Below are 14,642 nucleotides of genomic sequence, written 5' to 3'. Positions count from 1 at the left end.
AAGTGTATGAATAATATGAATGTTAATTGAATTCATTCATAAAGAAGTACATGACCAAACAAAGCTAAACAACAGCACCAGCAAGAGCAAAACCAACAACTTAGCCATAACTTTTACCCAAAACAACAATAAGCAAATACAAATACTCGAAGACGACCGAGCACTTTTAAGGAATGGGGCGCCGAAAACAATGTAGTCTTAAGAAACTTCCACAATATATACATAAAGGGTGGGAGACGGCCGAGGTAGATAAAAACTTTATATGAAATAATAATTTGCCAGGGACAATGGAGGTTCGCTTCAAGAGCTGATTCCATTAGGTTGTTCTATCTAACATCGAACAAAACGATAATTTTGGTGGAGAGCAATCAATGAGCTTTAGCAGTCAATGTTAAATGGAAATGAACTGACGACAGTGCTTGCAAAAGTAAATTAATTCAGTATCGAAATAGAGATACCCTAGTGAAAACCATAGAAGAAAATATCATTTGCTCCCAAGTATTAAGCGAAACTCCTAACTCAGTGTATAATGGGTGTTTGAGATCTATGACAACATAACAAGCTAGCTAGTAAGAGAAGCACAGTTGGTTAGTTAGCTGGCAATCCTAACTTGTATTCACCCAGCTCAGCTTGAAATCCCCCGCAACTTCGACCCCTCTCGTATTTCCCCTTTTTTCTCCTTTGCCAAGTGTCATAACAATAAAAGTTCACTGCGGCAGCACAAAAATGGAAATGAAATGGATACGAAACTAAGCCAAACATCCACACACTCTGGAAAAATAGTGAAACGAAAGGGGGAGGGCGAAGGCATTAGACAGACAGCGACACTTGCTCGTGTGCACATGGCGTATGCGTAATGAGTTCAAGGCCAGGCGGAAAATTGCAAATTGCAAATGTCTTTGGCCAAGTCGAGAAGAATAAGGCAGGAAGGCAACAAGGCAAGAAGAAGCCAAGTCGGGCATTCATTAAAAGTCAATTGTTAATTGGCAACAACAGCAGTGAGACCTGCAAATGCAATTAAAAGTCAAATCAAGTTAAATCAACTCGGTTGCACTCAGTTAACAAGTAAATTAATTTTTGTTTTGCCACCACATCGATTCGGTTTGAACAATTCCTTTTTGCAGAAAGTCCCTGGGGGAAAAAGCGGAGCCAAGTTAACTTGTCTTCCTCTGTTATTATTCAATTAGGCAAGCTGACAATTAACGACGAGCTGGCAAATTAAATTAACAATTAGTTTTATTAAACTTGTTCACAAACACACACACATAAATATGAGTGAGTTATAGAAAAGTTCCTTAGTGCTTGTCCGTGTAAGTGCGTGCAAAAGTTATACATGTTCATTAACAACAACAAGGCAGCGAAGAAGGGGGTGCATAACTTTGATAAAATCGTTGCCTGAGCAACCAGCCAGCCTCGTATGAATTCCATTGGCAGTAAAAGTTATTCATCCCACACACACGAATTTATCTAAGTTGTGTCAAGAACCGCAGAAATTGCAAACATAGCCAGAAAATTTGATTAGAGAACAGAGTCAGTGGAAAGGACTTTAAAGTTTTCCAAAAACTTGAAAGCATAAACATTTAGGAATTCATATAACGGATTTGACAGTAGACAGGTAGACAGTTTAAACTGAATCGTGGCTTTGTCGGAATATTTACTTGTTCCCAAGAGTATTGATTCGATACATATTGATTGAATTAATATTATTTGAATTGTTAAACTAAGATTTGATTGGAATTCTAAAGAAAATCCAACTCAATCAAACCGATCCATCAGATAAATAACGGGCACTAATTGGGTATTTATAGTCGGAACAAACATCAATGACAGCCGAACAGACGAACTCAAGTTGGCGCTTGAGGAGTGGCAGGCAAACATGTCGAAAACATGGCCGAGAGACAGACAAACAGAAATGGCAACGCATAAAATGCGCCATTAGCATTGAGGGGCTCTAAAGGGTTGTGCAGACATCATCAAGTCGGGCGGGAACTGGGTGATGGCCGATGGGACGATGGGTGGGTGGGTTAGCTTAGGTGGTAGGTGATGACCTCGCCGAAGAGAAGGGCGGAAATTCTGCAGCGGATGTGCCTCGAACTATTTGAAATAATCCTCAACGCCCACTCAGGCGTAACGATTTTACTGGCCTACCTTCTTTTCTGCTGTCTATTTGCCTTTGTTTACACTTTTCTTTCGTTTTTTTTCTCTTTTCGGCTCAGGCAACCTTGAACTTTATTTACTTTTCGTATATGCTGGCGACATTTTTATTTGTTTTATGACAACAAGGTCGCTGGGGCAAGCCACAGTGCGCTCCCTCTTCCATTTTGGCTATTTAAGTTAACCCTACGGGAATTGAGGCTGCGCGGGAATTGAGAAAAGGTTCTTGGCCAGGACGAGTGCGGTGTACTACGCACTGTGTACTTTATGCCTGTGGGGCTAGTCGGTTCTATAAGCGGATTTAAACATATCAAGGCAAATGCTAATAAGTAGAGAGGTTATTGTTGTAACGTAATGGATACATCTACATGTGCTTATCCTCGCTGGCATCTGCATCGGCAAGAAACTCAAACAATGCCAGCCGTATCAATCACTTGGTCCCCAAACAAATGGAATTGAATAGCCGAAATGTCAGTCGTGGACAAACATTGTTATGTTCTGTCTAACCATCTATATAATTGTTGACATCCCCGCAATAGAAAGTGCACACATCATACGACAAAATGCCAAACAAAAGACGAGGCGCGATATTCCCAGGATTCCGACTGCGGCCTCCCCTGAGAATACAGATATATGAACTGTGTCATGTCCTTTTTGGCTCCTTTCTCCTCACCCTGTCTAAGTTTGAGCCTGGCCTATTTACGGCACTTCAAAATATTATTTTTAGTTACATTTTTTCATTACAAAAATGTCTATTAACTTAACCGTCACTGTCGTTTAAATCATTTTACAAATAAATCTTTACATAAGTAACAGAGAAACATTTTTTTAAATATAAAAATCAGCTTTTTGAAAAGTGTAGTGAGTTCTCTTGTTTTTTCGTCAAAGTGCATTGTTTTTATTTGGTTTCACCCACATCCAGATATAGGCATCACACTATGGATGTGTGCTAAGGTCGTTGAGGCTTTGTTCGCGCTGGCTCTGGCTTTTTGACTTTTGTCGGCCATATTTATATACAGTTTTATTTCTATTTCTATTTATTTCAATGCCTTCATTGTTGCTCCTTTCCTCTCCGCAAGCCGCCTTCCGCCTCCGGTTGTTTGTTTGCTGAGCTCGGGCAAAGTGCGAATTTGTTTTGCTGCTAAATGGCACAAGGCTCTGGGGAAATGCGTCAAAATGCTGTCGAGTGCCGGCCCGATGGGGAAAAGGCTACAAAACCAAAAGGCGGGCATCGAGCTTCGAGCATTATGCCAAAATGAGAGCGAAAGTGCGGGAAAGGCGCGAAGAAGGTCAAGCCTCTGTAAGCATTTGGATTCGAAAGCTTCTGTGTGGGTTATTATTATGCGGGTGTGGGGGCGGGAAAACTTAAAGTAAATATTGGCTGATTTTTCAGTTGCGATGCCAGGCACGTAGGGAGCCATCTGAGGCAAGACTCTAATGAAGCTTCAAGCTCACGGATGCATGTATTTATGGAATAGTGAAGGAGATAGGTGTTGACCTTGAACTGTATTATATTAATGATTGTTTTATTTAGAAAATTATGTAGAAAATTACTTAGGCTTTAGTCTCGTATTAATATGAAGCCCATTCTGAATTATTTAATTTGTTCATGTAACGGTGTAAGCTGCGAAAAGACTAGTAGCTCTTATTAACGCCTTTTATATGTTTTAATTAGTTATCAAAATAAAGCTCATTATATTCAACTGAAATAATATGTCACTCAATCATAACCTTGTCCTGACTATTGCAGCACCAAATCATCCAACACAACCAGCGTGCCGGCGTGATTGTCAGCAGCGGGGATCTGGCACTCCAGGGAGTCACTCGTCACCAGGCCGGGAACTACACCTGCACCGCCTCCAATGTGGAGGGGGATGGCGACTCCAATGTGGTTGAGCTGAAAGTGATGTGTGAGTATTGGGAATGACTATGGGAATGCATGGGGTGCACCGGAAAGACAATTGCGGTATATGTTGATTTGTGGCGCCTCAATAGACCACACTCACACCGCCATTGTGTATTGTGGGCCGCGCAATATTCTGGCCGACCCATAAAAACGCTTTCTGGCCATTAACGAAGGTTTCGCCGAGGGTTTCTATAGAAAATGGAATATGCCCCAACAGTCCTGTGGATTTGGCTCTGCCTGTGGTTCTGCTTTTCGATGTTTGGTCCCTAATGTTTGGTTTCTCAAGTGGACCTTTGACACACAAAAATGAGCATTATTGAGTGTTCGAGTACGGCCCGAGATGGGGCTGAATGGGAAGCTGGCGAGCAGCTGACAAAAAATGGGCTCTGAAGCTGATTTTTCTCGCATTGTGCACTCGTTCGGCCCCGTGCAGTTTTATTGCGTATATGCCCTATTATGCCCTTGTTGCCCTTCTAAGGAGTTCTAACTTTCTAATATAAACCTTCTAAAGAGTTAAATTTTTTTAAAAACCACCAATCCATTGCGATATTTTTCTTAAATTTCGAATACCTCACGGTTTGAAGGCCGGACCGCAAATCTTCTGCTCAATTTGTGCTCGATTCCTGAACTTGGCCTCGGCTTGAGTCAAACTTTGGTTAATTAGTTTGCCTTTTTCGAGCAATTTAGCAGGCCAGAGATCCCTCTATTCATTTTGCCAGCTACCCTTCCTGTTTTTGTGGCCTTATGCTTTGGATTTTCCGGAGCCATTTCCCTTTTGTCACTTCCACTTCAACGTTTTTTTTTTTGTGTCCGCTCTGTTGGGGACTTTTGTTTTAAGCACAGCTTCCGTTGGCCGCAAAACTCGAACACAACTTCCTTTGTAACAGCCACCTTCTCTCTTGTGCTCAGTGTATTCCCACACTTCCCGGTGGTGCTAAAAATTTGTTTACGGCTTGCCCAGCTTGGCCTGCAATATCGACAGTTGTCAAATGGCACAATAAATTCGCCACTTGCAACTTTCAACTTTCACAAGTTTCGTGGCTGTGGCAAGAGACATTGAAAGATTTTACCCGACCAAGGATTATAAAATGGAATTTTCTTGGCCTGCATAACTCTTTGCATTTCTCTTTGCAGTTGCCGAAAGTTGTAGCTGCCCGAAGTTTTTGTTTCGTTAAGTCGCTTCCATCTCTTATTTTCGTAGTTTCATAAAATGTATTACAAGTTTCATGCAAAAAATATTCATGAAAACAAGGGATTTAAAGGAAATCTTTCCTTTTGGATGTCGCGGTGACTTGTAAATATTAAAAATAAATTCAACAAAGAAACAATAAAATGTAGCCTTCTGAGTGGAGTCTTTAATATGCTCTTTAACCACATCTATTTCATTAGTTATTTTTCTTTGGCCCAATGTGAGTTTGGACCTTCTCCTCTCGGTATCTATTCTCTGTTTAGATAGCTGTTTAAATGGCCAATATGAAATATCGATTTTAACTCTTAGGGGAATAACTTTTCTACTTTGGATATCCGTCTGAAGGGTCAGAACAGACCAAAGGTTTTTCGTCCAGAGTTCTATGCGATTATTGGCTCTGGCTGCAGATGCAGTTTGCTTGGATGGAATAAAAAACTTTGCTTGAAGGTACCCACTCTCTGACTCTGGTTTTCTTTGTTTCCACCCCACAGACAAGCCAATTTGCCGGCCCGATCAAAAGAAAATCTATGGGGTAGCTCGAAACGAAGTGGCCGAAATCGTTTGCGAAGTGGATGCCTTTCCGCCGCCAGAAAACTTCAAGTGGTCCTTCAACAATACGGCGGAAACCTTCGACATGCCGCAGAGCGGTTTCCGACCCCACTCCGCCCAAGGATCCACCCTCACCTACACGCCCGTCAAGGTGAGTACCGAATACTTGATCTTGTGCCCAGGAAAACGACTGGGAACCGACAAATGTCGACGGGTAGCGGGTACAATGGGTAGAGATGCGTGACCCATTTGTCGTGTTAAATGCTAAACACGTCAGCCACTCGATTATTTGGAGGGGAGGTATACGCAGTGATGATAAATTTTTCATTTCATATTTAATGTGAAATTGTTATTGACACATTTGACATTTGGGAGGGGTCGCACACTGTAAGAAAAGACTGTGTATTTCAACAAAATGGTGCTTACCATTTAAAGTTTATTTTTCTTAGACATTGTTTTTACCAACCGTTATTTTTCCTTAATATTACAATTTTTCAAAATAATTTCGGCAATAGTTACATGTTTTTATATGACTATAGTTAGTGTGTCTGTGTACCTGTGTTACCATTGAACTCCACGGGGGTTGTCTGTTATTGAATAGCAAAAATTTTAATTAATAGGCGGGCCGGTTTTCTGTTGTTGCTTCCCCATGATGTTGCCATTTATTGGACTGTGTGCGTGTCATATTGCCAGCTAGCAACAGGAAAATCATTGGGGAGGGGTCGTGTAGAGCTCTGTAGAGTCCTTCCATGACAAAGACAACAGCAAGCCATTTGGGGCAGTCAAGCCATTTTAATTAAAAATTCTATTAGCACTGTTTTCTAATTAAAAATCCAATACCACCATCACCATCGACTACACTGCCACCACCATCATCATCGAAAGTAGGAAAAACAAATGTCAAAGGTTACTACTGACAAAAAAACACACACACGAGCGTAAAAAAGAAAGACAAAATTATTGGATGTAAATGCCATTCACTTTAATAGTTATCTTCATTGGCCAGAAATCGAGATGGAGCTAAGCACTTACCACCTTTCTATAATTACTTAAAAAGCCAGCATCAATTGGGATGGTAGCATTTGAAGCTCCTCCTCAGCAATTGGACATCTTGCTACACGCACATCAAAGTCCGAATAGTACGATTTTGTGTTTTTGGATTTGATGTCTCCCATATCAGTAAGTATCAGGATCATTAACAGCTGGTGGCCGTATAGCGATTTGCCGCACAATGTTGCACATATGCAAGAGTGGGCTAAAAACCAAAGTTGAAAACCATAATATATTTCTTTTTGGCTCGGTATAGATTTATTTTAGTTTTCAAACACCTTCTAATCGGTCTGTGCAACATTGAAGTGAATTTTTGTTACTTCAGAAGCGTACAAAGTCCTGCCAGTGATTTTTGGCAAGTTCCATTTTCCCTCAGCCAGTCGCCACCTACATTTCCGCTTGGCTGTCTGACCGCAAACGTGTTAAGTTTTTCGGATTGGGCTGCGGTTGCTTGTAAGCCAACATGGCTGCCATTATGCGATGACAACAGCAACAACTGGATGCTGTAAATGGCATTGGCAAGCGGGTCTACCAAGGGGTAGGATGGAAAGAGGCACTCAACACAGTTGTTCAAGTTGCATGGCACCCAGTTGGTTTGGTTTGACTTGGTTTTGGACTGCCCGAGAGTCGAGGCCCCGGCTCTTCGTATCCTTTGGTTCTTCTAGCTGACCCAGTTTAAAATGTTGCGGCTGTTTCTGCAGTTTTCCGTGCTTTACCATCCTTTTCCCATTTTTTCTTTACATATTCCTCGCCTTTTTATTTTTTGTTTACTGGCATGAAACTAATCAAACTGGCGATGACATCCTTGGCTCACATTTCAGCGATCAAACGAACGAACGAATTTAGAGGCAGTCAAACGGCATTCAAATGAGTTCCGTTTGCAAACACCCCACCAGTGCACTGATTGGACACAATCACACATACACCCACACACAAACCGAAAGGACCATCACACACTCACACATAAATCATTTAGCCCAATTGAATATGAAAAATCCCTTCCGTTCTGTTGTCATATATGCTGTTTCCGGTTTCCGCCAACCGCAGCTCAAACGTCGTTGTCGTCGCATTTAGGTTGGGATTTTTCCCCCAGCTGAAATTTTTCCTTATTTTTTTGGGCCTTTGCGATTTTTTCTCAAAGGCAGCCAACAGCTCATTAATTTTGTTTTGTGCATGGGTATGGGCATGGGCATGGGCATTTCTCCTCTCATTTCTCTCCGACATTTTTTCCCTCTATTCCATTGCTATTTTCTATGTGTGAGCGTAGCAATTTTTGCCAGACTTTCATGTCAAGCAATTTCCGTTGCTGACATATAAATTTCTCAAATATTTCGCAAAAATAAAATTTGGTCTCTTGCTTTTCTGGAGCATGGCACGAGGCTCCTCTCCCTCTTTGCAACCCATGAGCATGAAACTCATTAAAATGTCACTTAAATGTTTAAATTTTTAATTAAAATGCATAAATAATAAAGACAGGCATGACTCGAAATGAAATGCACAGAATGCAATGCCTTGAAGTGCCAAGAATTTCCTTCCCATTATGTCCTCTTTAGAATCCTTAAGCACTCTGTTATACATATACATTTTTGATGGATTTTGTTTTCGTTTCTACGGCTGCTTCCCATGCAAAAATATTTACTCTATTGCAGGCGTACCAATAGAACAATTTCAACAAAATAAAAGATTCATAATAAATAGTCGGGCATAAATTCCGAGGCCCAAGGGAGCAAAAATTATCAAGAATTGTCGGCCTGGGTGATGACACTTGCAAGTTGCAAGCTGCAGCAAGAAAAAGGGAGCCGGAAAATGTTTCTGTGCATCTCGTACATTGATTATTACTTAAAATAGTGTGTGAGTGTGCTTTCTATTTAGAATTTTGCTTTCTATGGCTGGGCTCTGGGTTTATGGCCCTGGCAGCTCTATTATTATATTGCCCTAGCTCTCTGCCACTTTCCCTTTGGCCTGTTGTTGATGGTGTTGATGTGCAGTGTTGGCAGCTGCCAACTCGGCGCTTTTGTGCTAACACTTCTGCCACCCACAACAATAACAACTACTCTAGCTATGAATGTATGCTAACTATAGCTATTAATGCAACTTGATGTACCCATTTGAATTTTCATAAATTTGTTATAAATTTAACTAAATAGGGGCTTTAATTTCAGTTAGCTGCTCATGGACAATAGAATATTTGCAACATTTGTTTGTCTTCTCAAAGGATACAAATTTTCAATAGCTATAGTTAACATTTTTAATAAAGAAGTAATAGAATTATTATTTTAGTTCAATTAAAATCAGATTACTGTTAAAACAATTATGAAGCAAGGTAAAGAGAAATAATTAAAAACAAATCTCACTGCATTAATAGTGATTTGCTTGTGATGTGATGTTAGGAAGTTCAAGGGTACTTACTATCCACTGAACTATGATGCATTATAACCAAAAGCTTAAATCTTTTTTTATTAAACCCTTGTAGTGGGTTTTGTCTACCTATATATCTGTTTCTACGCAAACTTTTATCTGAATTTTAACGCTATTGATTCCCCTTCAACAATGGGTAAAACTCATGAAAGGCCCACACCTTGCCCCACAGCGATACCTATATCTTTGCCAATATTCATCCAATTCTTGAGCGGAATACCTCAAATGATTTGTAGATTGATTCTCGATCAATCTGAATCAAAATCTAGGAACAAAATATTTTTTAGATTTTTTTTCAAGTTTTCCGGGGATTCCCTTGCACAAAACTCTTGAAAGGACAACATGGCCCACAGAGATTTCAGTGCAGAGTACCTTGTTAATTTCTTTTTAGGGGACAATTTTTTGATAATGGAATTTGTAAAAAATATATAATCGAAAGTTGGAATATATTTTTGACAGTGTAAGCTACCACTTAAGTGCAAGGGTATTTCAGCCTTGGCTCCACCCTATCTGTTCATTTTAAATTAGTCAACGCACGCCTAGGCATGGAGGTCGTCACCTCGTGGACTTCCGTCCACAGTGATTGTAAAATAAACAGTCTTACGGCACCAATTTGAAACTGCGTACAAGTAAGGATGACAGTATACATGACACTAACTAATTATTTGTTTCTGTTTCCATATCGCAAAAATTGATCTGCCATGAGGCCAAATAATCAATCAGGGATACCAGTTGTCTCAACTCTTTTTCTGGATGATTAGAGTTTCCTTTTTGCGGCGGTTCGAAAGTGGCTCAAACCTCTCACATTCCCCATTTCCATAAATCTCGACGTTTCCCCAGACCTAATGGCAAAGTTTGCCTCCAGTGCGACTATGTGCGCGGTTTTTTTTGTTTGTTTTGCCGTTCTTGCCCTAATTAAAATGACAGCCACGCCCAGTTGTGACTCGAAAAGATAGCAAAAGTAAAGAGAGGAGGTTGAAACGCGTGCCGACTGATAAATAAGCTGCAATTTGCGTTGACATTTTCCTTTGCACCCGAAAGTGATTTCAATTTTTAATGAGTTCAGGCCGCCTGAAGTTGATTAAGTGCGTTGATTCTGGTTCGCAGTCAACGGAAAAGGACAAAGGTAAACCCGGCACAAACAGGCACACAAGGACACAGAGAAACCGGATATGTTGAGGATTCGAGACCGTCAAAGCGAATCAATTGTTGTGACTGTGTGTGGGAATGCTTTACGTCTGATGATGTTTCCGCCTGTATCGCTAGTTTGGTGGGTGTGTGCACTTGACCGTAAGCGAAGGATTTCATTAGCACAACATTTGACAAAATGCAAACAAATAAACAAGGGGGACAAACAATGGCAACGACCGCAGGCGGCCACTTAGCACTATGCTACAATGGGATAGACAGGCATTAAGGCCATGTTAACATAGCTTTCATTCTCGCCCACAATTCGCATATGTATATGTCTCTATATATATTATGTATGTGGGAGTGTACATACACGGAAATATGTACCGACATACATATATGCTGGCCCAGTGGGGGAATCACAAAATGCTTCATTTGTTTTTACTGCCAGCCATTTTTCCTTTCCGCCTTTCTTTGGCCTTCCTGCATTGACATGACATGAAATTATATTAATGAAAAACTTATTGACAGCTGTGATCAATCAGGGCCAACTCTGACAACACACAATGCCCCGTATCCATATTGATTTAATGAATTAAGTTCACATTGATGTTGTGTGTGACTGCTCGAAAGTCATTTAAATGCGAGGGAAAGACATGAGTTCAAGTAGATATTCTCACGAGGAACTAAAATATATTAAAATAGTATGATATGATGGCAAAAAATCCTTTTCATACATTTTTGACACACATATATAAAAACTCTGTGTTATCTAAACTATTTGCAGGAAATGGACTTTGGCACCATCATGTGCTGGGCCGACAACAATGTGGGTCAGCAGAAGGAGCCTTGTGTGTTCCATTTGATAGCCGCTGGCAAACCGGAAGCGCCCACCAATTGTACGGTGGTCAATCAAACGTCCGACTCGCTGGAGGTTTATTGCATTGAAGGTGAGTTATATGGCAGCACACAAATACATACATATACATCAAATTGCCAGCCAATTTGTTGCCCTTTTCATTCGGGTTTCTCCTTTTTGGATTTTTTTTTGTATTTTACTTCTATAATTGCTGATGAGCCAATCAATGGTCGAAAAAGGCATCGGCAAAGCCGAGGGGAGTGATGCGGAGGGAGAGAAGGGGCGGCAGGAGTGGCCATGTCCTGAGACTTCCTTTGCAGCATGAACATGAATTGTCGGTTGCGATAGTGTGTTGTAGTACTTCGAGTATGTGTTGAGTTTCCTGCAACGCTTTTCAGACTCATTTAAAATACATGAGCAACTTAAGTGCACTTTGCCAGCCATCTACGAGAATGTCTATCCACTCATACAGTGGCAGATATACATATCTGTGTTCCTGTATTCCCGAATACAGATAAAGCACAACCAACTTCCTTTCGTGATGCAGACACAAATAATAAAAATGCAATGAAAGCAGAAAACTGGAAAGGAAACCCATAGTAGAACGTTGAAATAATGTTGCTAAAATTTCAATTCCAGCTTAATATTTGGAGTAATAAATAAGATAAAAGCATCAAGTGATGAACTGCGAGCTAAACCAAACTGAAGTTAGCTGAGAAACTGAAGGGTAGCACGGCAGAAAGTTAAGCTTGAATTGTACATACAAAATGTTTTGGCTTGTTATGCAAGTTGCTGCCAGTTTTCAGTTCCAGTTGCCGGTTGCGAGTTGCCCAAGAAGGAAAGGGAAAACTTTAAATACAAATTCAATTCGCATATTTTATACACAGCGCAAAGACAGAAAAATGCCAGCAAAGCGCAAAATAAGCAGCACAAATTGCAGCCCAAAGTTCAAAGTTCTCTGCGATAGAGTTGCATATTAGCGCAGACAGTGAAATGTCCTCGCAAATTGCAGCAGCTCAGAGCTTATGATGCATTTATGCAGCCCTTGAGTGCCAAAGCGGAGGCGGGCGGATGCAGTGAGCGGTAGAGAGCTGGAGAATGGAAAAGGCAACGCAAATCAAAGCGCTGCATAACGAGGCGGCTGCTGCAAGTGCAACAAAAAGTGCATAATAACTGCATACTTAATGGCGCTCTTTCCCGTTATTGTTTGTTACACGAGCTCTTCCAACATCCCCTGCCTTGTATTTTTTGTTTTGGCAGTAAAAACCCGCTTAAAGTTCTCGAGTCTTTTCCCCCAATTGCTTGCAATCGCAATTGTTTTGCTCACTTAATGTTGTCTCAAGCACTGGCCCACGCTGCGTATGCGTAATGTGTAAGTGCCATACAAATTACTGCAAAATATGCCACTTTAAATACGTGATGGTCATGAAAGCTTTTCGTTAACTCACTTGATATTCGTAAACATTGTAAAATATTCCATATTATCATTTTTTGGAATATACATATATAAATAATTATAAAATTCCACAGTGTTATAAGCTAATTAACAAATTAATTGTAAAAAAAATTCCATACCATTACTGAAATCCTCACTAGTTTTCCCATTCATCCATTTACCGACAAGGAACCCCAATGCGTATACTTGATGACCAAACTTTAGATACCATTACGTATGCACTAAATTGACGGCTTTAAGGTGATGCTCCTTTGAATCCGTCCGCCTTGCTCAGCCATTGTTCGCCTTATTACCGCATTACGCCCACATCCGCCCCTCCGGCTGCTAATTTAGTGGCTGCACATTATTATCATAGTCATCAGCATCATTAAAACTTTAACGCAAGTTGTTTGAGCACAACACAAGAGCGGCGGAGGAGCGCAGTAACTGTAGCAGTAGCAGGATCGGGGCAGTGCGCACAATGCGATACTTTTTATATTGCACTCCACATTAAGGGAAACGACCACATCCCACCTCCCATCTCCCATCACCCAAAACCCTCGCCCTTGGTCGTTTGTTTTTATAATAACTCAACTTTAGCTGCGGTCGACTTAAATAAGCCAGCACGCAACTTGGCCAACTTAACTCGACGTGGCCGTCGCCGCAGCTCAACTCAAAACTAAACTCCTCCGTACCGAACTGAAAGCTGAACCAAACTCAACCCGATGCCTCCAGACGGGAATTGAATTCAATGTGCTGTGCTGAAGACAACTCCACGTCTTTGGGTCGAAACTCGTGCTGCGTCTTTTGCTGCTGCTGCTACTTCTACTGCTACTGCTGCTGCTGGTACTGGTGATTTTTCTTTTATTTTTTTTTGAGCTGGGAAAACAAAAACAAAACAAAATGGCAGGGCAACAGCAACTAACCAAACTCATCAAGCGTCGGTTTAATATAATAAAATTTCAGTTTATAACATTTTGCTTCGCTGCTTACGTAGCGGCTGCACTGAAAAACCATCTTAAAGTGTTGCATGAATTTTTTAAACAAATAAAAAGAAATAAAATATTTGTATACTACAAATTAGTGCTTTTATTAGTAAATATTATATTTATAAGCAAGTATTATTATGATAGGAAATATAAGTACATTTTAATCGAGTAGTAATCAAAAACTAAGTAAATTGGACATTATTTCTAATAGTGTACTTCCATACCATTTCTGCTTTATTATTTCTTTTTCACTGGCCCGTGCCCCATTGTTGCTGTAGCTAAGTAAATAAAATTAACCCATTACAATGAAGTTTTTTTTGCCCTGACAACGGAGCTGCGGCAAATTTCATTAGCTAAACGTTTTAAAGTGCGCACAAAATGGCCGCCAAGGGCTAGGGGTGCCAGGGGGAGATATCCCTTGAAAGGGAACTGAAAATAAGAGCGGTATAAACCCTCCAACCCACAGAATGACTCACCCCACATAGCCCACCAACATAACGAACAATGACGCTTTGAAGCAAAGGCCAAGCACATTCTCTTTACTCTATTTCCGAGCCCTTTTCTTTGTGTAGGCGAGTCCGGGTGCCTGAAAAAAGGCGGCCAACAACAACTAAAATTCATAGCAACATATAAAACATTTTCCACAACAATTTCTCCTGGGGGCTCGGGGCGTGTGCCCGGCTGAAGTAGTTGCTCAGAAGCCGGCCCAAACCTTTTCAGTGACCGCCGTCTTTATTACAAAATATTTTAACATTTTTCGCAAGTGTTTTAAGTCGGCTTTTGTGTCTACAATGAAGTGCCATTTGAGCTGCCAAAGCTAACCAAAAGCGTCCGCCGAAGAAGAGGCAGAGTATTAGCTGCTTATTTTGGCCATCGTCCCAGAAACCATCCTTTCAGAGGACCGAAGACTCGAGTGGGTTTGGCCAGTTCTTTTGTGGTGTTATTAAATGGCATTTAAAATG

The 14,642-nt window shown here is 40.8% G+C and overlaps 1 protein-coding gene across 1 annotated transcript in view; it reads left to right on the top strand.

Annotated features, from left to right (window-relative positions):
- LOC6499522 overlaps positions 1-14,642 on the top strand; it is a 73,630-nt gene that overhangs the window by 52,496 nt on the left and 6,492 nt on the right. Inside the window, exons 11-13 of the mRNA XM_001954411.4 lie at positions 3,905-4,064; positions 5,741-5,949; positions 11,185-11,347. Coding sequence (XP_001954447.2) covers positions 3,905-4,064; positions 5,741-5,949; positions 11,185-11,347 — 532 coding nt within the window. The remainder of the gene's footprint in view (positions 1-3,904; positions 4,065-5,740; positions 5,950-11,184; positions 11,348-14,642) is intronic.

The sequence above is a fragment of the Drosophila ananassae genome, chromosome 2L (genome assembly GCF_017639315.1).
Source record: "Drosophila ananassae strain 14024-0371.13 chromosome 2L, ASM1763931v2, whole genome shotgun sequence".
NCBI classification, from domain to species: Eukaryota; Metazoa; Arthropoda; class Insecta; order Diptera; family Drosophilidae; genus Drosophila; species Drosophila ananassae.
The sequence above is the reverse complement of the archived record's forward strand: the minus strand, read 5'-3'. Positions and strand labels throughout refer to the sequence as shown.